The 24,122-nt window shown below is 43.7% G+C and overlaps 1 protein-coding gene across 2 annotated transcripts; it reads right to left on the bottom strand.

Annotated features, from left to right (window-relative positions):
* Positions 1–453: 453 nt before the first annotated feature.
* On the bottom strand, positions 454–23,427 carry NYX (nyctalopin). Of its 2 annotated transcripts, none has more exons than XM_066356434.1 (3): positions 23,102–23,427; positions 22,659–22,736; positions 454–3,832 (listed from the first exon to the last, which is right to left on the bottom strand). In XM_066356434.1, the coding sequence occupies exons 2-3, from the start codon at positions 22,693–22,695 to the stop codon at positions 2,421–2,423; spliced, it is 1,449 nt and encodes a 482-aa protein (XP_066212531.1). In that variant the 5' UTR covers positions 22,696–22,736; positions 23,102–23,427; the 3' UTR covers positions 454–2,420. The 2 variants fall into 2 exon arrangements, 1 of the variants encoding a protein (XP_066212531.1); XR_010747828.1 differs by lacking the exon at positions 454–3,832 and adding an exon at positions 22,315–22,370.
* Positions 23,428–24,122: the final 695 nt, after the last annotated feature.

Raw genomic sequence — 24,122 nt, forward strand, 5'->3', positions numbered from 1 at the left:
GGATAAGACAGTGTCCTTGTTCTTATGAAATACATCCTAAAGTTTTTAGGGGTGAAGGCCCATGATGTTTGCAACTAACTCCAACAGTTAATAAGAAATAATAATGATATGGATAGTGAGAGAAAGCAAAAATAGTAAAATATTAACAACTAGAAAACCTAGGTGAATGGCAACTTTTCTGTCAGTTTGAGATTTTTCAAAATAAAAAGTTTTTTTTAATCATGCCTGACCTGTGATGGTGCAGTGGATAAAGTGTCAACCTGGAATGCTGAGGTCACCAGTTCAAAACCCTGGGCTTGCCTGGTCAAGGCACATATGGGAGTTGATGCTTCCTGCTCCTCCCTCCTTTCTCTTTCTCTTTCTGTCTCTCTCTCTCTCTCTAAAAAATAAATAAATAAATAAATCATGTATACTCCAGATTAGTGACTTTCAAACTTTTTTAATGCTCACCCACAATACAATATAGACTATATTAAGCAATTCAGACACACACATATAATCTGAACAAATGCCTACAAATTAAATAAAAAGTTTCTCAAAATAATACTTACTCTCTCTCATATTACATGTGATACTCTGACTTTTGTGCTCTATCTTGTTTTTCTAAATGCTGGTTAGTACCCATTAAATTGAGTTGATGACCACTAACGGTCAGAACCTATTTGAATACTCCTGACCTCAGCGGTGCTTTCTGCAACATTTCTAATATTTAATATTACCTAGAGACACAAAAGAAGTACTGTCATCATGAACTGACAATTTGATGCACCTTGAACCTGTGTGGGCTTTGAAAACCCACCTTCTTTCATAACAACAGTAGGAAATATATTTCCCATTGGCCTAAAAATAAAATTAGAGGGTATAAAGGAATCACATCTATAGAAAATTTAAGTTTTCTTAAGGAAAAGTTGGATGAAAGAAATGCACCTTGAGGTTCTTTATGCAATACTTATAACACTTCCTGTTCCTTGGACTAGCATATTTACAGAACTCAAAAAATATATATAAATGTATATATACTCATACATATTTTAGTAGGGTATAGTCACAATTGTCTATGCACTTTTGAGCATCCATTTGTTGTGCAAATATAGAAATTTGTAATAAGTGCTCCCTTTCTAAAATATCTTTGATATCTCCTAATTTATCTGGGTGATATCTTAGTAAAAATTTCTTTAAAGATTATAAAGAAAGGAAAGAAAAAAAGAAAGCTCACTTCTTCAAATACAGAGGGAGGAATTCAGAACATTAAGATTAAGGATTTCCAGAATGTTGACAAATGCAGTCATCATTACCCATGTGTGGAGAACAGCTTGAGCAAGTATTTAGCAGACATACAGCCTTTGCTCTGATACTCGGGCCTGAGGACTTAGTTGGCCAACTCTGTCTCTGGGAAAAAACAGCCCTTCCCAGCTACTGGATGCCTCCTTTCCTCTTGGCCATTAGTCAGCCCCATAGTGTGCAGCCCATGATAAATTCCACAGCTAAAAGGATCATCCAAGTTGGAGACTTCCTGTCCTGCTAACAGAGCACTTCTGTGCCTTCGAGACACTCTCCCCACAAAACACTAAAAAAAGATTTTGTGGCCTCCCCAGGGATTCACAATGCACATTTGCATATGAAAGGCTCTGAAAAGTCCTGAAGTAGAAAAACCTGCTAACTTCTTTTTTAAACAGGATTTTACGAATTTATTTGTCCACACACACTTCCTCCCCCTTTTTTTTCCCTACCCTGCCCTAAAGTTCCTTTCCACCTAAGACCAACCCTGAGAATAACTGTGGAGAAAATGAAACAGATTTTTCTTTTAACCGACTCCTAATACATCTCAGACTCCAGGAATTGCCACCACTCCCTTAGGTCTAAGTCCCCATCCTATCCCCCTTCTCTCCTGTCCTATCTTCCTGGACCCTAGTGTCCCCAGGCCCAGGGGGAAGAGCATTGTAGTAGAAAACAAAGGAATTGGGCCTAATGGGTTGCCCCACCTGGAGAATAGGCACAGTTTTTAAGACTTAGCCAATGGACTGACTCTAATTCAAACATTGCCATGTGTTTCCTGGAAGATAGGGGGTTAGGGGGAGAAATGGAGATGGAGCCCTGAGGTTCTGGGAGTTTCCAATTCCTAGCCTTCTCTTGGGAAGGTCCATGTTCATTTTTCCCTCTCTTTTACCATTGATGCCCACGTGACATGAGCAGAAATCCATCCCCCTCTCCAACCCCCATCTCTGTATGACATTTCCCAGGGTTGTCCTCTTCCTAGGGCCACCTCTGTAGGCAAACTGTTCCGTCTACCTTCTAATGGAACTTCACCACCTACTTCCAACCTGTTCCCCCTCTCCCCCTACCACAGACACCTTCAAGCCCAATTAAGTAAATTATCCCCCACTGGCCAAAGCAGTTTGAGCCACCCTAGTGTTGCAAGGTCAGTATGTCTGTAGGATAAACACCATCTGCTGGGCCATGCTGAGCAGGAGGCTAGAGCCAAGGAGAAACAAGATGCTGTGGCCTGAGCCTCCCACCTTACCAGAGGGAAGGCTGGCAGACAGAGAGGCATTGACTGGCCCCAGGGTGCTGTTGGCCACGTCCTCCACTGGGGCCCTCGGGCCCAGCAGTTTGGAGAGGAGGCTGCTGAACCTGCTCAGGGTGGTGGCCACAGGCTCAGGGGACGGGCCTGGGCTGGACATAGTGATGTTGTTCAGCTCCTCAGGGTCTACACAAAGGCCATCGTAGGAGCGCCCAAAGGCTACCTGGCTGAGGTCCAGTCCAGCCACGGAGCCCGGAGAGGCACATGGCACATCAGCGATGTGCCCAGAGTTCTCCATCCAGTCCCGCAGCCACTCCAGGTCGCAGTCACAATGCCATGGGTTACGGAAGAGAAAGAGGCGGCCCAGGAAGAAGCCAGGCTGGAAGGCAGCCCAGGTGAGCACGGTGAGGTGGTTGCCATTGAGGTGCAGAGCGAGGAGGCCCGAGAGGTTCTGGAAGGCGCCCTCCTCCACAAAGGCGATGCTGTTGCGATCCAGGTAGAGCAGCTCGAGCTCAGCAAGGTTGGTGAACCAGGTGCGCGCCACGTGGCCCAGCGAGTTTCCACCCAGGTTGAGTGTGTGCAGGCGGCGCAGGCCGCGGAAGGCATCAGCGGGCAGCTCGGCCAGCAGGTTGTCGTTGAGCAGTAGGTGCTCCAGGGCACCGCAGTCACGGAAGGCGCCTGCATGCACGGTGCGGACCCGGTTGGACTGCAGGCTGAGGGAGCGCAGGCGCCGCAGGCCCTGCAAGGAGCTGGAGGCCACCGCCTCGATGCGACTGCGATCCAGGTGCGCGTGTGTCAGGTTGGCCAGGCCGCGCAGCGCGCCGGGAACGCGGCGGAACAGGTTGTCGAAGGCGGCGAGCTCACGCAGAGCGGGCAGCTCGGCCAGGAGGCGCTCCGGCACACTGAAGAGGCGGCAGGCTGCCAGGTCGAGGCGGCGCAGGCGGCCCAGCGCCGCGAAGGTGCGCGCGTGCAGGTAGCGCAGGTCGCCGTTGTGTGCCAGGCGCAGCTCGGCCAGGCGCGGCAGGCCCTTGAAGGCGCCGGGCGTGATAAAGGACAGATTGTTGTGGCGCAGCAACAGGCGGCGCAGCGACGGCAGCGTGCCAAAGGCCCGCTCGGCCAGGAAGCGCAGGCCGTTCCGGTCCAGGTCGATGGAGGCTGCCTCACACGGGAACTCGGCCGGCACCCGCAGCAGGCCGGCGCGATCGCAGCGCACGGAGCAGCCGCGCTCCACGCTGCTGCAGGAGCAGGCCTCAGGGCAGGCGCGCTGGCAGGCCTCCTCAGCCCAGGCGGTAGGCTGGCTGAGGACCACCGCTAGGCCGGGGTTGGGGAAAGGGGAGAAAAGACGAAACAAGTAGCTAGCATCAACCAGAGGGTCACTGCAGGTAAAATCCTACCTGTCTGCGTGGGAGGTTGCGGTCCTCCTCCAAGTTCTCATACCTCCTGCCTAGCCGCATTTTTCAAAAGGTTTTTTTTTGGCCTCCTTGACCTACAGGATTCTCCACCCCCTTTGCGTCCTAGTTATCTTGATCAGCAAAACCCATTTGGAATCCCAGCCTCTGACCCCGTTCTAAACCCCCTTCTGCCTATATTGTCACTTATGCTTTCCTAGAATTTGGCCTAGAGCGTGTGTGGTCTGCATATATGTAGGGGCCTAGAAGGCATCACTGTAGCCCACACTCTAGGCCTCCACTGCCTAATCTAGCTACATGTGGCTCTCAGGCACTTGAAATGTGGCTAGCCCGAAGTGAGACGTGCTGTAAGTGTAAAATACAGATCAGATCTTAAAGGCTTAATACCAAAAAAAGGTAAAATATCTCATCAGTTTTTATATTGATAACATGTTAAAATGATATTTTAGATGTACTGGGTTAACTAAGATATCAATATTAAAGTCAATGGTTTATATTTCTCTTTTTAATGGGGCTACTGGGAAATTTACACATATGTGGTTTGCATTATATTTCTATTGGCGCTGCTTTAGTAGTGCCTCCTACCATAAGAATTCAATTCCTAAAAACCCCCACTGAGTAAATTAAGCCTCATAAAGGAAGGAGAATTAGAGAACAGGTGGTTTGAAATTAAAGAAAAGCCTATCTATTTTTTTTTTAACAGTCACTAAAATTAAGCTATAAGGACAGCATAGTAAATAAACTATCAATGACCTTCTTTCATGTCTCAAAATAATAATTTGGACGTGTGTTGTTAACTTCCATTCACCTGCCCTTGCTCTCTATAGAGACTTTTTTACATCATCATGGGAAAGAATGGTACTTATAAATTAATTTTTTCTGAGCATTTGAAATGAGGATCCAATAAAGACTTCAAAAGCCCTCCACATGGGCTTGCCACCTGCAGCAAAGAAAAATGACATCACCTGCTTCCCTGTGGTAGCCAAAGGTCCCAAGCCCCATCTTTAGTTACAATGGAAAAAGCAACCTGGAAGATGCTCAAGTTTTATTTTCTGGATAGGAGGATGTCACAGGTAGAGTGCATGTGATCTGCAATTCCTCAGCAGTTCTCCCAAATTTCTAGCTAACACTACTGGCCTACCATTCTGTTCCTCCCACAGTGTACACATGACCCTGCTTTGCCTATCCAAACTCTGAAGGTTTGGCCACACAAGACGTGTGCAGACTATGCTTGCTGCTGCCTCTGTAGGTTGGCTTAGCTTCCAGTGTCTTTTCATTACATCAGCTGTGGACATTCCCCGTCTTTTCAGCCGCTGGAAAAGAGATTCAGACCTTTCAGATGTGGCAAAAGAACAACCCTTAAGTTGTAAATTGTAGCTAGTTCAATATTCTTATTATGGAGGCTTGTCTTAGCTTCTCCCTGCCCCTAAGAACCGGGAACTAGACACCAAGCTTACAGCAAGGTTCTTGGGCCCTGTGCTGAGCTTGGCTGTAAACAGGGCAGCTGCTGACCTGGCGAGGTAACATGTTAGAGAGACAGGGCCAAGAATATAACCTTAGTCCAGGTGTCAGCTGGACACAGGTGGAACTTTTTTCTATGAACTCTTCCAACTGGGTCAAGTAGAAGGCATCAGATTTCTTTACAAATAGTCCTTAATTCTACTCTCTTCTCCTTTATAATTAACAGAAGTGCATTCTCAACAATATGACTCATGTTTCTGCTCCACAATAGCTAACATTATTCTAGTCACACACTGTATGACTCAGTAAATGTTTATAGAATTAAATGGAATTGATGTCTTCCTCTCTAATGATTCCTGCTGGAGGATGTCATTTATATTTAAAAAAAGTTTTTGTCAAGCAATTCATGGGATTATGACATACAGCATATAACCAACTTACTTGAATAAGGTGAAAGATCAAAAATGTAGCTGCCAATTTTTTAAAACATGCAAGAGGAGTGAAAATTTTTTATTGTATATCATTTTTACCTTTCTAACTTTAAACCATGCCAGTGTAATGCCTATTTCAGAAAGTAGATTAAAGTTTATTTTAATCATTAAACACTTAAGATGTTGTAACTATTAGAGACCTATTGTCAGCCTCTGAAACTTTGGTAGTCATTAGGGATAACTAATTTACTGAATTATTTAATGAAATATAACTTAAATCAAGTAAAGTTTCAGAACAGATGACCAAACTCCAGTATCAGCTTACCCAATATGAAGACTAACTACTGCCTAATAATCCAGAGAAGAGGGCACCAGAACAAAATTTATAAAAATAACCATAACATATTTGGGTGAGTTCTGCTTGCAATAAATGGCAGAGTAATTTGTATCAGACTAATATTCCTGCCAGTAGCTAGTATAATCTGTGTGAGGGAAAATTTTTTTAAAAATTGTTCAAAGACACTGGAAAGCAGCCTAAACAGCGTAGATACAACCCTTCAAAGAAGAGAAGCAAACTAGGGAGAGCCACATTTAACCAGCTTTTCCTCTCAGAGCATTTTTAAGTCCACGCTGCACACAAGGGAAAAAGCTCAAGCAGAAAGCAAGAGTTTTATTGAGCTGACAAGTTAAAGGTCAGACTGTTCCACTACCACAGTGGCTAGAAATTGAGGTGGAAGAACACGGTAAAGAGGGAGGCACAAAATTGGCATAAAGATTCCTCTTGGATCCCTGTTTGGAGTCCTAAAGTGCATATCACTTTAGGTGACTCCAAGGAGCCAAGAACTGATGGCCAAAAGAGCTAAACAAAGATTTCAGTAATTTCCTAGTAATGGGAGACAGATTATAAGAATTCAAAGTCCGTCCAGTTAGAAGAGATTGTAAAAATACCTTGCTCTTTCCAGTGAAACCTGAGAGGGTCACACCTTAGGAGTGACAACCATTTCCCAGGACAAAGGGAAAAACTAAATTAGGCTTACTCTAACAAAGCCTAAAACCAAGCCTCCCAGTATCAAGGTGCCAGAACAAAACTCAGTACTCTTCAGAGGAAGATAAGAGAATCTAGAGTTTCCATAATTACCACCTACAACATCCAGTATACAGTCAAATAATACTAGATATGTGAAGAATCAGCAAAACATGACACTTATCAAAAGGAAAAGAGTAGTTCACAGGAGCAGACCCAGAGACAGCCCAGATGTTGGAATTACCAAAGAGGGATTTGTTATAAATATGTTAAGGAATTTATAGGAAAAATACATGTAATGGTGAGGATATAGGAATTCAAATTTTAGAAGAGGTATTGAAACTCTAAAAATAAATTCAATTCTTAGTACTGAAATAACACAGTATCTTAAAAAAAATTTAAATCATTGGATTAAAAACACAGCAGATTAGATACAGCAGAAGGAAAGATTCGTGAACTTGAAGAAAGGGCAATCGAAATTACCCAAAGTGAAGCACAGAGAGAAAAAATATAATCAGGGCTTCAATGACTTATGATATAATATCGAACAATTAGATTTACATGTGTGTATTTGGAGTCCCAGAAGAGGGAAGAGAGAGAATATGGCCTAAAAATAATTGAAGACCATTTCCAAAAGTTGATTAAAAACAAACTCAGCAAACCCCAACTAACATTACACACACACCCTTAGGCACATCATAGTCAAACTACTGGATACCAGATAAAGAGAAAATTCTTTAGCTTCCAAAGAAAAAAGACACATTACAGAGAGTAAACAATAAAAAGTGATGACTGACTCCTTATCAGAAACAATAGAGGCCATAAGAAAGAATTATATCTTTTAAAGTCCTGAAAGAAAATCAAAATCTGGTGACCTAGAACTCTATAGCCAATGAAAATACTCTCACAAATGAAGTAAAATAGAAATACTGTCCTGTTAACAAAATTTAAGAAAATTCATCTCCAGGAGATCTTCTTCACAAGAAATGAAGACATTCTTCAGCCTGCAGGAAAATACTAGATGAAAATCAGATCTACAGGAAGAAATGAAGAGCAATAGAAATGGCAAATTCGTTACTAAATATAAAAGACTGCTCCTTTCAAACCCTGGCTGGGTAGCTAATTTGGTTAGAGCATCTTCCCAATACACCAAGATTGCAGGTTTGATCCCCAGTCAGGGCACATACAGGAATTAACCAATGAATGCATGAACAAATGGAACAGCAAATCAATGTTTCTCTTTTTCTCTCCCCCTGCTTCTCTCTCTAAAATCAATTAATAAATAAAAATTAGAGGGGAAAAAGAGTTCTCTTTCCTCATCTTAATTGCTTAGTAGACAAGTTACTGTTTAAAGCAAAAAATATATTGTGGAGTTTATAATGTACATGAATGAAAAATATGACAATAGCATAAAGGATGAGAAGGGAAGTAAACTGAATTGCACTTTTATAAGGTTCATTACATTATTCATGAAGCAGTGTAAAATTAAATCAAGGTAAATCATGATAAATTAAAGACACATATTGCAATCCCTTAAAAGTAAAAAGAAATCTTTTTTTTTTTTTTTTTGAGAGAGAGAGAGAGACAGGAGGGAGAGAGTGAGAGAAGCATTAACTTGTTGCTTCACTTTAGTCATGCATTGATTGCATCTTCTATGTGCCTTGCCTGGGGATCAGACCAGTGACCTCAGGCTCAAGTTGAACCAGCAACCCCTAGATCAAGCTAGTGACTTTGGGCTCAAGCCGGTGACCTTGGGATTGTGTTGATGATCTTGTGTTCAAGCCAGTGACATGCACTCACGGTGGCGACCTTGAGTTTTGAACAAGCGACCTCATCATTCTGGGTCATTGCTCTATCAAGTGCACCACCACCAGTCAGGCTAAAAAAGAATCTAGACATCCCTACTTCACACCATGCACAGAAACTTATTTTAGATGAGCCATTAAACCTAAATGTAATAGCTAAAACTATAATGCTTCTTGCTGGTAACATAGAAGAATATCTTTGTGACCTACTGGTATATAAAAATTTCTTAGAACAAAACAAAAACACTCACCATAAAAGAAGAAAGTAATAAATTGGGATTCATCAAAATTAAAAACTTCTGCATTTTGAAAGACACTGCTAAGAGAACTAAATGAGGGGGCACAGACTGGGAGAAATTATCTGTATATTTTTTCTATGTATGTCTCATAAAGGACTTGTATCTAAAATATATAAAGAATTATCAGAATATTAACAATGGTGACAGAAGGAAACTTGACTTGGATGATGAGCATACAATGCAATATATAGATGACATTATAGAATTGTACACTTGAAAACTTATATAATCTAAATAACTGATATCACCCCAATAAATTTAATAAATATTTTAAAAAGCAATTCAATAATAAGATAATAGACAACCCACTTAATAAATGGGCAAAATGTCTGAAGAAATATTTTACCAAAAAAAAAAGATATACAAAAAGCTATATAAACACATGGAAAGATGGTCAACATCATTAGTTAGAGAAATGCAAATTAAAATAGCCGCCTATTAAAATTAGAAAGACTGACCATACCAAGTGTTGGAGAGCATATGTGACACCTGGGAATTTCTTACACTGCTGGTGGGAATGTAAAATGCTACAACCACTGGCAAACAATGTGGCAGTTTCTTTAAAAGTTAAACATACACCTACCTTATCCACCCATTTGCTCCTAGAGAAGTAAAAGAATATGTCTGTACAAAAGACTTGGGATGAGCCCTGGCCGGTTGGCTCAGTGGTAGAGCATCGGCCTAGCGTGCGGAGGACCCGGGTTCGATTCCCGGCCAGGGCACACAGGAGAAGCGCCCATTTGCTTCTCCACCCCTCCGCCGCGCTTTCCTCTGTCTCTCTCTTCCCCTCCCGCAGCCAAGGCTCCATTGGAGCAAAAATGGCCCGGGCGCTGGGGATGGCTCTGTGGCCTCTACCTCAGGCGCTAGAGTGGCTCTGGTCGCAACATGGCGACGCCCAGGATGGGCAGAGCATCGCTCCCTGGTGGGCAGAGCGTCGGCCCCATGGTGGGCGTGCCGGGTGGATCCCGGTCGGGCGCATGCGGGAGTCTGTCTGACTGTCTCTCCCTGTTTCCACTTTCAGAAAAATGAAAAAAAAAAAAAAAAAAAAAAAAAAAGAAGACTTGGGATGAATGTTCACAGCAGCTTTATTCATAATAACCCCAAACTGGAAACAATGCAAACACCCATCAAGATTTGAATGGGTAAACAAATTACAATCATCCGTACAATGGAATACTACTCAGTGATAAAAAGGAATGGACTATTGATACATGCAAAATGGATGAATCTCAAGATAATTCTGCTGAGTAAAAGAAACCAGATGAAAAAGAGTATGTACTATATCAGGGGTCCCCAAACTTTTTACACGGGGGCCAGGTCACTGTCCCTCAGACCGTTGGAGGGCTGAACTATAAAAAAACTATGAACAAATCCCTATGCACACTGCACATATCTTATTTTAAAGTATAAAAACAAAACGGGAACAAATACAATATTTAAAATAAAAAACAAGTAAATTTAAATCAACAAACTGACCATTATTTCGATGGGAACTATGGGCCTGCTTTTAGCTAGTGAGATGGTCAATGTGCTCCTCTCACTTACCACCAATGAAAAAGGTGCCCCTTCCGGAAGTGCGGTAGGGGCCGGATAAATGGCCTCAGGGGGCCGTAGTTTGGGGACCCCTGTACTATATGATTCCACTTACAAAATTCTAGAAACTGAATAGTCAGTGGTAACAGAAAGATCAGTGGTTGCCTGAGGATGGATGGGGAGGCAGGGTAGGGCAAGAGGGAGGAATTATAAAGGGGCATGAATCTTAAGGGTGATGAGTATGTTCATTATCTTGATTGTTTGATGGTTTCATGAGGGTAAAGTTTGTTATACGTCACATTATACCTCAATAAAGTTGTTTTAAAAAAAGATACCAAGCCCTGGCCAGTTTGCTCAGTTGGTTAGAGTGTTGTCCTGATATGCCAAAGTTTCAGGTTCGATACTCCATCAGGGTACATACAAGAATCAACCAATGATTGGCCCTGGCCAATTGCTCAGTTGGTTAGAGTGTTGTCCTAATACACCAAGGTTGTGGGTCCAATCCCTGGTCAGTACACATACCAGAAGCAACCAATGATTGCACAACTAAGAACAACAATTTGTTGTAGAACAACAAATCAATGTCTCTCTCCCTTTCTCTCTCTGTCAATCAATAATTTTTTTAAATTAAAAATCAACCAATGGCCCTGGCTGGTTGGCTCAGTGGTAGAGCGTCGGCCTAGCGTGCGGAGGACCTGGGTTCGATTCCCGGCCAGGGCACACAGGAGAAGCGCCCATTTGCTTCTCCACCCCTCCGCCGCGCTTTCCTCTCTGTCTCTCTCTTCCCCTCCCGCAGCCAAGGCTCCATTGGAGCAAAGATGGCCCGGGCGCTGGGGATGGCTCTGTGGCCTCTGCCCCAGGCGCTAGAGTGGCTCTGGTCGCAACATGGCGACGCCCAGGATGGGCAGAGCATCGCCCCCTGGTGGGCAGAGCGTCGCCCCTGGTGGGCGTGCCGGGTGGATCCCGGTCGGGCGCATGCGGGAGTCTGTCTGACTGTCTCTCCCTGTTTCCAGCTTCAGAAAAATGAAAAAAAAAAAAAAAATCAACCAATGAATGCATAAATAAGGGAAACAACAAATCGACATCTCTCTCTCCCCCTTCCTCTCTAAAAATCAACCAATAAATAAAAAAGTTAGAAAAAGACTCCATTAAGTAAAGGAATACTTTATATATGGCTTGTGTACAGAATGTAAAAACATCTACAAATGAATAATAACTAAATAAAAATGAATAAAAGACAAACACTTTACAAAAGACTATATGAAGTAGCCATTAAGCACATGAAAAGGTATTCAACTTCATTAGTCACTAGAGAGTACAATTAAAGCTACAATGAGATTTCCCTACACACCTACTAGAATGACCAAAATTCAAGAGTGACAACCCCAAATGTTGGTGAGGATATAGAACAACTGGATTCTCTTACGTTGTTGGTGGGAGTAGAAAGTAGTTCAATGTTTGGAAAACATTGGCAGTGTCTATTAAAGCTAAACATATGCTTACCCTATGACTCAGCAATTCTATTCCTAGGTATTTACCCAAGAGAATTGAAAAAAAAAAAATGTTTGCAATAAGACTGCACAAGAATGTTCATAGTGGCCTATTCATAAAAGATAAAAACTGGATATTACCCAACTATACAGTGGAGAAGTAAATGACAATACAAAAGGAACAAACAACAAAATGATATGTTGAGCAAAGAAACTTGACACAAAAGAATACATATGGTCTGATTATATTTATATGCAAGCTTAAGACAGCTGCTGGCAGTGGTTCTGGGAGCTCAACAGAACACCTACAGATGGACTCCATCACAAAAGGCAGCAGATATAGGAGTCTATAGGACGTAGTTTAGGAATGTTACCTGTGTGATATGAGCATGCATTATGCTACTCAAATTAATCAAATTTTATGGGTTTCCTTTGCTGTTATAACAACAAACTTTTTAAAAAATGTTTATTTTATTGATTTTAGAGAGAGGGCAAGAGAGAGGGAGATACAGGAACATCGATCTGTTTTCTGTATGTGCCCTGAGCGGGGATCAAACCGGCAACCTCTGCCCTTCGGGAGGATGCTCTAACCCAGTGTTTTTCAACCAGTGTGCTGCGGCACACTAGTGTGCTGTGAGACATGGTCAGGTGTGCCATGGGGAATTAAACATGGGTCCCCAAACCACGGCCCGCGTGCCAGATACGGTCCACGGAGGCTATTTATCCGGCCCACCGCCAGCTGCCTCCATCCGAACATAAACATTCCCCTCACAATCCCTCCAGCTATCAGCAACAGAAAGAGTGGAGGCACAGGGAACGCTCACTGACCAATCACCTTCTAGGATTCATCCCGACCACTAGCGATGAACCAATAGTAGGCCGCAACACTGCTGCAATGTGCGAGGTGATTGGCAGACGTTTGAAAACTCTTGAGAAGACGTTGTCATTTTATTTCTCTTCAGCCTTTACAGAATGCCTTGACTGGGTTAGGGACCCATACAGCTCAGTATCCGTTGCTGGAAAGGACATGACTTTAAAGGAGCAAGAGGAACTCATTGAACTGAAACAAGATCGTGGTTTAAAGCTAAAGTTTGCTGATCTTCCTTTGGACAGTTTTTGGTTATCTGTTGCCAAGGAGTTCCCCATTCTGGCCAACAAAGCTATTTTGACATTGCTCCCGTTTTCAACCACATATCTATGTGAGCTGAGCTTCTCAAGCCTGACTGCGATAAAAACTAAAAACAGAGAGAGACTGAGAACTGTTGAGGAAGAACTTCATGTGTGTCTTTCTATCATTCCTGCCAGGATATCCCTTTTGTGTTCATCGAAACAGGCCCAGGTTTCACACTAAGTGAGTATAAATACATTTAGAAACTATATTATTAATTATATGTATAATATGTACTGTGTTAGAGTGTCATTTTGTGTCATTTTGGTAGGTGTTGTGCCCCAGGATTTTGTAAATGTAAAAAATGTGCCGCAGCTCAAAAAAGGTTGAAAATCACTGCTCTAACCAACCGAGCTAACTGGCCAGGGCTATAACAACAAACTTTTAATTAGTGGTTTGCTTAGGGCTAAGCTTGCTACATACATTATTTCATTTAAGATGCCAATCCTGCCTGACCAGGTGGTGGTGCAGTGATAGAGCATCAGCCTGGGATGCTGAGGACCCAGGTTCCATACCCCAAGGTTGTGGACTTGAGCACAGGCTCCTCCAGCTTGACTGCTGGGTCGCTGGCTTGAGCATGGGATCATAGACATGAATCCATGGTCACTGGCTTGAGCCCAAGGTTGCTGGCTTGAGCAAGGGGTCACTTGGCTTGGCTGGAGCTCCCCCACCTCCATCAAGGCACATATGAGAAAGTGATTAATGAACAACTAAGGTGCCACAACAAAGAACTGATGCTTCTCATCCCTCTCCCTTCCTGTTTGTCTGTCCCTGCCTGTCCTTTCCCCCCTCTAAAAAAAAAAAAAAAAAAAAAAAAAAAAAGGAATCCTGCAAGGTATTATTCTCACAAGAAACTGATACAGATGATGTATTTATTATAGAATTGTACACCGAAACCTATATAATTTTATTAACCAATGTCACCCCAATAAATCCAATTAAAATAAATAAATTTTTAAAAAACATAAAAGAGGAAACTGAAGTTAAGGGTGGTTAACCCATACCAACCTTTGTTCTCTGTCTTTCACTATACTGTCCTCCCCACCCCACATACCTAGCATTTCTGAGCTTCCACTTCTTTGACTGTAAACTGAAGGGACCACAATTCCTGACCTTTGGGGGCCCTTCTGGGTCTCAGTTTTCATGGTTGGCCAGCAGCTGTTGCCAACCACCACCTCTAAGAAAAAATACCCCACTCAGATTCATGTGTTCCTACTACCTTCTCCCAGCCACAGCTATTTGGGCTGAGGGTGAACATTTGGCCTAAGCAGAGTCAAATTCCTTCCTTCCCTGTAAACATGGAACAGACAGTGAAATCGTGTCAGAACTAACCCATATGGCATTGAGGCTGGGATTTGTAACAAAAACACGTGTAGGTCAAAACCATAGGGAAGCAGGAGGCAAGGACAAAATGAGGAAATAAATGGGTGCACAGGATTAGAGCCAAAGTGAGACTCACAGAGCTGAAGATCAGGGAATGTGGGAAGCTGCTGGCCAGCTCTCTAGTTCCCATAAGGCCCTGCTATAGCTGTTTCTGTGACATTTCCCTGTTTTCATTTCAGAAGCCCACTCAAACCATCTGCATGGACAAGTAGATTTATGTTTCTTGCAACCAAACCATCTCTGATAGTAGTGGACATTTGAAATGGTTTCTGGCTCCTCAACACCTTTTTTTGTTTTTGTTTTTGTTTGTTTGTTTGTATTTTTCTGAAGCTGGAAACGGGGAGAGACAGTCAGACAGACTCCCACATGCGCCCAACCGGGATCCACCCGGCACACCCACCAGGGGGCGACGCTCTGCCCACCAGGGGGCGATGCTCTGCCCCTCCGGGTCATCGCTCTGTTGCAACCAGAGCCACTCTAGCGCCTGGGGCAGAGGCCAAGTAGCCATCCCCAGCGCCTGGGCCATCTTTGCTCCAATGGAGCCTTGGCTGCGGGAGGGAAAGAGAGAGACAGAGAGGAAAGAGAGGGGGAGGGGTGGAGAAGCAGATGGGCGCTTCTCCTGTGTGCCCTGGCCAGGAATCGAACCCGGGACTTCTGCACGCCAGGCCGATGCTCTACCACTGAGCCAACCGGCCAGGGCCACCTCAGCACCTTTTAACATTCTTTCTACATTTAGGGAACTTCCTACCTTGTGTTGTGAATCCTGCCTTCTCAAGGTTGAAACCAGAAACTCATTCTCAGCTGCACTTGCAGCTAGGGCCCAAGCATGTGACCTAGCTTTGTGGATCACACACACCCAGCAAGACTTGGATGCAGAAGTAGGCATCAGGCAGTAATCATTTTCTGGCTATGATGATGGCACAAGCACCTGGCTTTCAGCCTCCCATCATGGAATTTCTGACACTCAGCACCCAGCAGCTGCCAGGTGTGTCACCAGTGGTAGTGGCCACAGGGTCTTTGCTGGAACTGCCTCACTGCCTGGTTTAGGGATTGCTCCAGGCAGTGGACCTCCAACCAGGAAGGCTGGGAACACCTAACATGCTTGAATGAACCCCTTCTCAGTTTACACAACCTGGAGTGGCTTCTATGGTTGGCAGCTAGATTCCTGAGCAACATCCTGAGGAAGGCAGTTTCCCTTAATCTCTCAAGTGAGAAAGATTGCCAACAATGTTAAAGAATCCGACTCCCCTTTTCCCTGAAGAACCTTGCAAACTCTTTACCTTGAAAGAGAAAACAACTTAAATTCGGGACCAGGCAGTGCCCCTCAACCAAAAAGAAGCTCCTTGCCATTCTTTTCCAGGAAATAGAGAAAACTGAATTCAAAATTGTTTAGACCATCCCTGATTTTTCCAAATCCAAATGAAAAGTAGCCCCTCCTGGAATCTGCAGTGATCATTCCAAAACCAAATCTCCTTGGCTGTCCATAGCTGAGTTCCATGGGAATACTTGGGCCAGAAAAACATTCACCAAATTAAAAATAAAGATCACTGTTTGTGAGAAGAGAAGGTCTAACTCATTGGCAGTTCTCAGCAATTTCTCTTCTCCCACCGGTATTTTTGGGAAGGATCCATGTAAAAATCTGAAAAGGCTTCAGTACTTTTATTCCCAATCTGAGGTAGGGAGAGTAAGATGAGAAATTCAGTAGGACTGGCCTGGTTTAGGACCGGCCCCAGCTCAACCGGCCTCTAGCATGGCTCCAGGATTCACATGTGGGTCTTCCCAGAGCATTCAGTCTAGAAACTCTCATCCAGAAGATGTGCCTCCCATTCAAGTTCTCTCATAAACTCTCATGACACTGCCTTTCATCCCTGCTCTCTCGTACTGCTATTTTCATTTTTGTTTTTAACCTCAGATAATCTTTCTGCATCTCAGTTCCTTATCTGTAACAGGTGGAAAATGATGAGAAACAGATGATTTGGAATGCTTGAAACAGCTGTGAAAACATTAGGAAAAGCTAAGAATAGGCTCCATGAGCCACCATTATCACAGGATTAAATTTCCCTAAGGGACTGGTACTTCAAGGCCCATGTGGAAATCTGCCCCAGAGTGGAAAGCAAGACACCAAGTGTCAGAATATTGAAGTTATTACTACAAGTAGAATGCAAGGAAGAGTCTAGAATAGTTCTCTACGTGGGCTGCACATGAGAATCACCTCAGGAACTTTTAACCAACTCACAATGCCCGGGCTATATGCCAAACCAATTACATCAGAATCTTCAGGGTTGGAACCAGGCATTGGTCCTGTTAAAGCTCTGCAAGTGATTCCTACATGCAGCCCAAATAAAAAAAAAATAAGGGTCTAGGTGCACCAGCCTTATAAAAATGGCATTCATCGCCCTGGCCGGTTGGCTCAGCGGTAGAGCGTCGGCCTGGCATGCGGGGGACCCGGGTTCGATTCCCTGCCAGGGCACATAGGAGAAGTGCCCATTTGCTTCTCCACCCCCCACCCCCACCTTCCCCTCCCGCAGCCAAGGCTCCATTGGAGCAAAGATGGCCCGGGCGCTGGGGATGGCTCCTTGGCCTCTGCCCCAGGCGCTAGAGTGGCCCTGGTCCCGGCAGAGCAACGCCCCGGAGGGGCAGAGCATCACCCCCTGGTGGGCAGAGCGTCGCCCCTGGTGGGCGTGCCGGGTGGATCCCGGTCGGGCGCATGCAGGAGTCTGTCTGACTGTCTCTCCCCATTTCTAGCTTCAGAAAAAAAAAAAATGGGATTCATCTGCATGTTAAAAAATGTTACAATGTGTAACACAGAGTCACCATATACCCCAGCAATTCCACTCCTACGTATGCACCCAAAGAAATTGAAAGCAGGTGTTCTAACAAATATTTATACACAAATGTTCATAGCAACACTATTCACAATAGCCCAGAGATGGAGACAACAATTGTCCATCAACAGATAAATGGGTAAACAAAATGTGCTGTATCCACATAGTGGAACATTATTTAACCATAAAAAGGAACGAAGTACTGACACATGTTATAACATGGATGAGCCTCAAAAACATTATGCTAGGTGAAAGCAGCCAGACATACAAGGCCACATATTTCATGATTCCACTTAAATGAAATGTCCAGAAGAGGCAAATCCATAGAAACAGAAAGTAGATTAGTAGATTAAGGAAGAATGAGGCATGACTGCTTAAAAGGCATAGAATTTCCTTTCAAAGTGATGAAAATGTCTTGGAACTAGATAAGTATGATGGTTGCACAACAATGTGAATGTACTAAATACCGCCAAATTGTACATTTTTAAATGGTGGATGGTTAATTTTATGTTATGTGAATTTTACTTCAGTAAAAAATGTTATAGGGCCTGGCCAGTAGCTCAGCTGGTTAGCACATCGCCCCACTACACCAAGGTTGTGGGTTCAATCCCTTGTCAGAGCACATACAAGAAGCAACCAATGAATGTATAAATAAGTGGAACAAAAGCCTGACCAGGTGGTGGTGCAATGGATAGAGCGTTGGCCTGGGACACAGAGGACCCAGGTTCAAAACCCTGAGGTCGCCGGCATGAGCATGGGCTCATAAGCTTGAGCACAGGGTCACTGGCCTCAGGGCTTGAGTGTGTATCACAGACATTATTGCATGGTGGCTGGCTTGAGCTCAAAGATTGCTGGCTTGAGCCCAAGGTCGCTGGCTTGAGCAAGGGGTCACTGGCTCAACTGGAGCCCCCTGGTCAAGGCACATATGAGAAAGCAATCAATGAACAACTAAGGAGACTAAAAAGCCACAATGAAGAATTGGTGCTTCTTTCTCATCTCTCTCTCCTTTCCAGTCTGTCTATCCCTGTTTGTCTGTCTGTCTCTCTCTCTCATTCTCTCTCTCTTACTAAAAAAATAAAATAAGTGGAACAACAACTTGATGTTTCTCTCTCTCCCAAATCAATAAAGTTACAAGGTATCCCTGAATCTGGGCAAACAGCAGAAATGAGTCCCTGATTTTGTGTTCTGGTTGGTGTACTGACCAGCCCCTGAGCTACAGGGAGGCCGAGATGGCCAGGCTCACATGTCCATGGAAGGATGTCTTAATGTAGACCAGCTGAGGAATTTCTCTTTGTAGGCCCTTAGCTTTTCTAATATGTGCTTTTCCCCCTTGAGGTTTGCTAGAACAGTTACTCATGGAGTTTCCAACCACAGACTGAGTTTGATTTGAAGTATTTCTTCATTCTCATTGTTTTCAAAGAACTTGTGCCTCATGAAACCAAAATAGCAAGGGAAAATATGGTCAATTTTCTGGTTTCAGCAAAATCAATTCAGCCACTTTGGCTCTAGAAGTCATTCCCCTCCCACTCCTGGAAAATGCTACCCTAATTGTTCCTCAGGCCAAGACCCATTGCTGGATTTTCAAAAAAAAAAAAGGGCTGGGGGCTGGGGGAGGGGACAGAAATGCCCTGGGAAAGACCATGCCAGGGCCTCTGACCTCATGGTGACCCCAGAACTTCCTTCTCACACTTTTGTGACAGGAAAGAAAGGATTATGGATTTATGCTTTAGCTTTGCTGGCTAATGAGTCATGGGGGATGGAAAAGCTAGTCTGTCTCCTGAAGAATAGTTTGCTGATGGCCTCACAGGCCCTGTGGTGTGGAGAGCTGTCCCATCTAAGGAGTAGAGCACAAGGCCCCAGAAAGGGCCTGGGGCCTGTATCTTGATAATTGCCCCAAACTGGAAACAAATGAGATGTTCAGCAACAATAAGCAAACAAGTATAGCCATACAAGGGAGTACAGCATTCAAAAGGAAGAAGCTATTGGCCTATGCTGCGACGTTAATAAATTTCACACATACTACCCAACACTCCATAGTGCCTGGCTCGCAATAATGAGGGATTTATTCTCCCTTGGTTGCAGCTGCTCTTTCCCTACAGCTTTACTTCTTCCTTTTAAGAAAAGCTGATTGAGGTATAGTTTACTTATAACAAAATGTACCCATTTGGAGTGTACAGTTCAGTAAGTATAACAAATGCATTCACCCATGTAACCACCACCCCAGTCATGACTTATAAATTTTCTGCCATTCAGAAAAAGGCCTTTTGACAGTGGTTCCCTCCCCATCCTCGACTCCAGGCAACCAATGATCTTCTTTCTTTATTAGATGGGGGGGGGGGAGGACAGAAGCTGGAAGCATCAACTCATAGTAGTTGCTTCCTGTATGTACATTGATCAGGAAAACCCAGGGTTTCAAACCAGCGACCTCAGCATTCCAGGTTGACACTTATCCACTGCGCCACCACAGGTCAGGAATGATCTGTTTTCTGAACTATAGATTAGTTTTGCGTATTCTAGAGCTTCACATTAGTGGAAACAGTAGTTATTTTAATCAACATTATGTTTTTGAAGTCCATCTACGTTGTTCTGTGTAATGCCGGTAGCCGAAGCCAGGCAGGTTCACATTGGATTCAGGCAAATGGTAGTGGAACAGTGGAGCCAGAAAGCGGCGGGTCATTCCCGTTTAATAGATTATTGCAACGATGGACGAGCAAACAGACGGGGAAAACCACTTCTCGTGGCAGCAGGCGAATGAACATCAAAATGGCCCCTCGCAGTGGTGGGCAAGCAATCTGCAACCACAATCCACTATAGCCTGACATAGACTATACACACTTGGCTCTGCCACATGCTCAAGCATTAATCATGCAAAGAGCAAGTGAGCAAGCCTAACACAGCTGTTTACCCTGTGTTATGAATATCAGTTGATCATTTCCTTTTATCATTGAGCAGCATTTCGTCATATGAATGTGCCTCGATTTGTGTATTCAGTCACCTGTTGATGGGCTTTTGGATTGCTTCCAGTTTTCACCTATTGTGACTAAAGCCAATGTAAGGGCTGGTGTGCAGGTGTTTTTGTGGACATGTGTTTTCATTTCTCATTTATCTAGGAGTGGGATTGCCAGGTCAAATGGTAAGTAGATATAGAATTTAGAAGAAACTGCCAAATTGTTTTCCAAAGTGGCCAGACTGTCTTGCATTCCTACCAGCAGCATGTGAAAGTCCCAGTAACTCCACATCCTCAGCAACATTTATTATTGTCTCTCTTTTTGACTCTACTCATCCTAGTGGGTGCGTGAAGTGGCATCTCATTGTGGTTTTTATTCGCATTTCGCAATGTCTAATGCTGTTGAGCATTTCTTCATATGTTTATTAGACATTTGTATATCTTCTGTGATTAAATAACTATTCAAATTGGTTTGCCAGGTTTTAAAAATTGAGTTATTTGTCTTATTGTTGAGTTTTAAGAATTTTTAAAGATATGTGTGTATGTATATTCTGTTACAATATCTGATAAAGGTCTTGCATCTAAGGATCTATGCTGTTCCAAGGACGCAAGCAAGACCTTTATCAAATATTGCAACAGTTCTAATCTGGGTGGCTTCACCCATTCAACAAACAAATCCTTATTAAGTACCTGCTATGCCTCAGACTCTAGAAACAAGGTGAATAAAACACAAACCTTTGTCCTCTCTAAAGACTCCCAGCTTAGAGCAAGCAGGTGGTGAAGGACCTTCTAAAGTGAGTTAAGAAATTGGGATATGCTGTGAGAAGCAGGATCACCCCTGAAGAGGTTGACCTGGAGGAGGGGTGAGAGTTGTGATCCTTCCAGGAGATTCTTGTTTCTAGAGAATTTGTTTCCTTTGCCCCAGATTTACCCTGCTGTGAGCCACTTCGGATTCATTTTGTCAGGTTCATTTAGTCTTTTTTCTCTGGTTGAGAAGGTAGAGCTCTATCCCTGCCTGCTTCTCGGGAACATGTCGTCCATAACCCTTGTGAATATTATCTGTACTGCTGAGTGTGTTTTAAATGAAATGCCAGGGGATGTGGAGATGGTCATTAATTTTAAGCACATCTATTGTTAGCAAATGATGTCACCGCTAAGCTCTCCGACTTGTCGCAAGAAGTCTAGATGTATTTTGGTTTCCTGCAGCAGGGACAGTTCCTGTTTTGCAGCAGGCAGGCTATGAATGCTGCCTGCACTCTGTGAGGAACGGAGAGCTTTTGGTGCGCATTTAAAAGAATATTGGCTTTTGGAAGTAAACATTCTGTCGCAATGAGTCAAGCATCATATCTTTTCTAGGTAAGGGGAATGACAAGGAGCTGTTTGTAATTATATAAATGTCAACCCCTGTCCTTTGCGGGCTCCTCGAGGTAGGTAACCATGTCCTATTTATCATAATGTTCCCTGCGCTTGTTTCAGTTTTTTTCTTATTTATTTGTTGGGTCTCCCGTAAAAGAATGTTAAGTTTCTCAAGGACAAAGTCTATGCAATCATCTCTCATAATATCCCTCGAATGCACTGAAGGTACAGTGTGTACCTGTGGACTCATTGAAAAAAATCAAGTTCTTCTATTGAAAAGGTGGAATAAAGAGTAAAAAAAAAAAATCTATTAGTGTTTTAGAATTAGCTGGTAAAATTTCCTCTGCCAGCACTGCTATTACATGAGTAGTTATGACCTCAAAGGGTCAGAAAAAAATTCTTGTTTAGAATTCTTTACTACAGAATTCAGCAAGGGATGTTTCCTTGGGCATTCTCAAATTTGAGCACCTAGAGCTATAGAGGTATGGAAAAAAAATGTGTGATGAGTCTTCTGGTTCTAATAAAACCCGTAGAACAACAGGGCAAAAACTTGGGGAAAATTTTCAACATCCATAATCACACAGTTCCAAGTTTTCATTTTTATTTCTTCCTTTAGGAAGATGGTTCTTTTAAGGGATTTTTTTTAAATAAATGAACTTAAAATAATGTGATTATAAAGCCACTGTGGTTTTTGGTGATTGCATCAATGAATTCATATCTGAAATTAGAATAAGAAAATCACCAAAAGGTTATTTCATATATTTGGCTCAGGAGTTTCATTTTTAAACAAACAAACCCCACCACCTACTGTTTGTTTCTTATCGTCCAGTCCCTCCCCCGCAATCACACATTCAATGTAATCTAATTCAAGTGGAGTCCAGGTACAGTTTTCATGGAAGCCACTTAAAGACCATGCCCCTTGGGTTTCCTAGCATCTTCTATGGGCTTTCCTACCCCTGCACTTACTGACTGCTGGAGGACAGAAAGAGCAGGCCTCAAAACTCACCATGCAACAGCAAAACCAGCATCCCGTGACCTTTCATGAACCTGGTGGCTTAGAACCATCCAGCTGTGGGATCCCTACCTGAGGGGAGAGAGCACAGGTCACCAGGTGCCCAGACGTGGTATCTGGAGAACTAAGACACTCAGGTCCCTCCTTGCACCTCCACACTTCCTCCTCGACTGCCCTACTTTTCCCCTCTTCTTCTTCACACTCACGTCTCCCCATAATCTTGGTGTTAGGTTAAAAAAAGAAAAGAAAAAAAGCAGTAACAACAGCCATTCAGAACCTCCCCTCACACTGACAGCTTCAATCTGTTCAGAAACACTTTATCAAGTGAAAACCCTGACAGCCACTCAGTTTAACTCACTGACAACACAGTTAGAAAATGGACAGAGGGGAAACCTCTGAAGAGAAGCTTTAGTGAATAGTCCCCAAATGTCACTTACCGTCCTGGGGTTTCTGCCTGGTCCCATTCCTCCTTCTCCACTCCTCTTCCTCCAAGGCTTCCTTTGGCTCCCCCAGCTCATCCATCTCCCAAGTCACACAGCCACAGATGCTAAAAGTCATCCAGCAGAGAAGTAATGTGGGGGATGGTGAGCGGGGGCAGAGGAGGAATAGTTAGTTGCTTGTGCAGGTTTGAGCGCTTATTTTTCTTTCTCCAGATTTAATGGCAGGAAAATCCTGTATCAGATGAGGATTACCAGAGATGAAAGAATGTGTCTGCCTTTCGAATCACAAAGCCAGTGACAGATTTTGCTGACACACCAATCAGCTTTATCCCTAGGCCTTGGCCTCTCCATCTGCCCAACCCCTCTCTCTTCTTAAACCCACTTCAGACCCCACCTCCTGCCCTGACCCCATCCCCAGCCAAAAGCAATATGCAGCCAGAAATTGGCTTCCTGCCACCCAAACAGCATCATCAGCATTTTCAACAGAGGACATGTTATATAACTTGGAGAGGTGGGGAAAGGCCAGGGCAGCTTAAAATAATGATGTTTTCCCGAAATGCAGGCTGCTGATTTTTCTGTCTTTGGAGTGATTGATGGTGGATGATCCAAAAACAGACTTAAGCAGAGGGCCTTTTGTGACAGTCAGGCTGGAGATCTAGTTTTGAGGTTGAGGCTGTGCTGACCACCACCCAAGGAAGCAGATACATGGACCATTTTCAGAACCTGGCTGGGGTTTCTCAAACCCATCAGCACTCAGGCCGTCACTACTCAGAGTGTGTGGCCTGGTGACCACCAGCAGCAGTAGCCTAGGGAGCAGGTTAGGAATTTGGGCTCTCAGCACCCCCATCCCACCTCCACCCCAAATCTCTGGAATCAGCGTCTGCATTTGGATAAGATTCATATGTTCAGGAAAGTTCAGAAAGCCCAGTCCAAGGGAGTGGTTAGGGGGTCTACTCAAGGTATGGCTGCAGTTCAGGTGTCCCCATATTTTTCTGGTCCCAGCATATACATCAGGCTT

The sequence above is a fragment of the Saccopteryx leptura genome, chromosome X, assembly GCF_036850995.1.
Source record: "Saccopteryx leptura isolate mSacLep1 chromosome X, mSacLep1_pri_phased_curated, whole genome shotgun sequence".
NCBI lineage: Eukaryota > Metazoa > Chordata > Mammalia > Chiroptera > Emballonuridae > Saccopteryx > Saccopteryx leptura.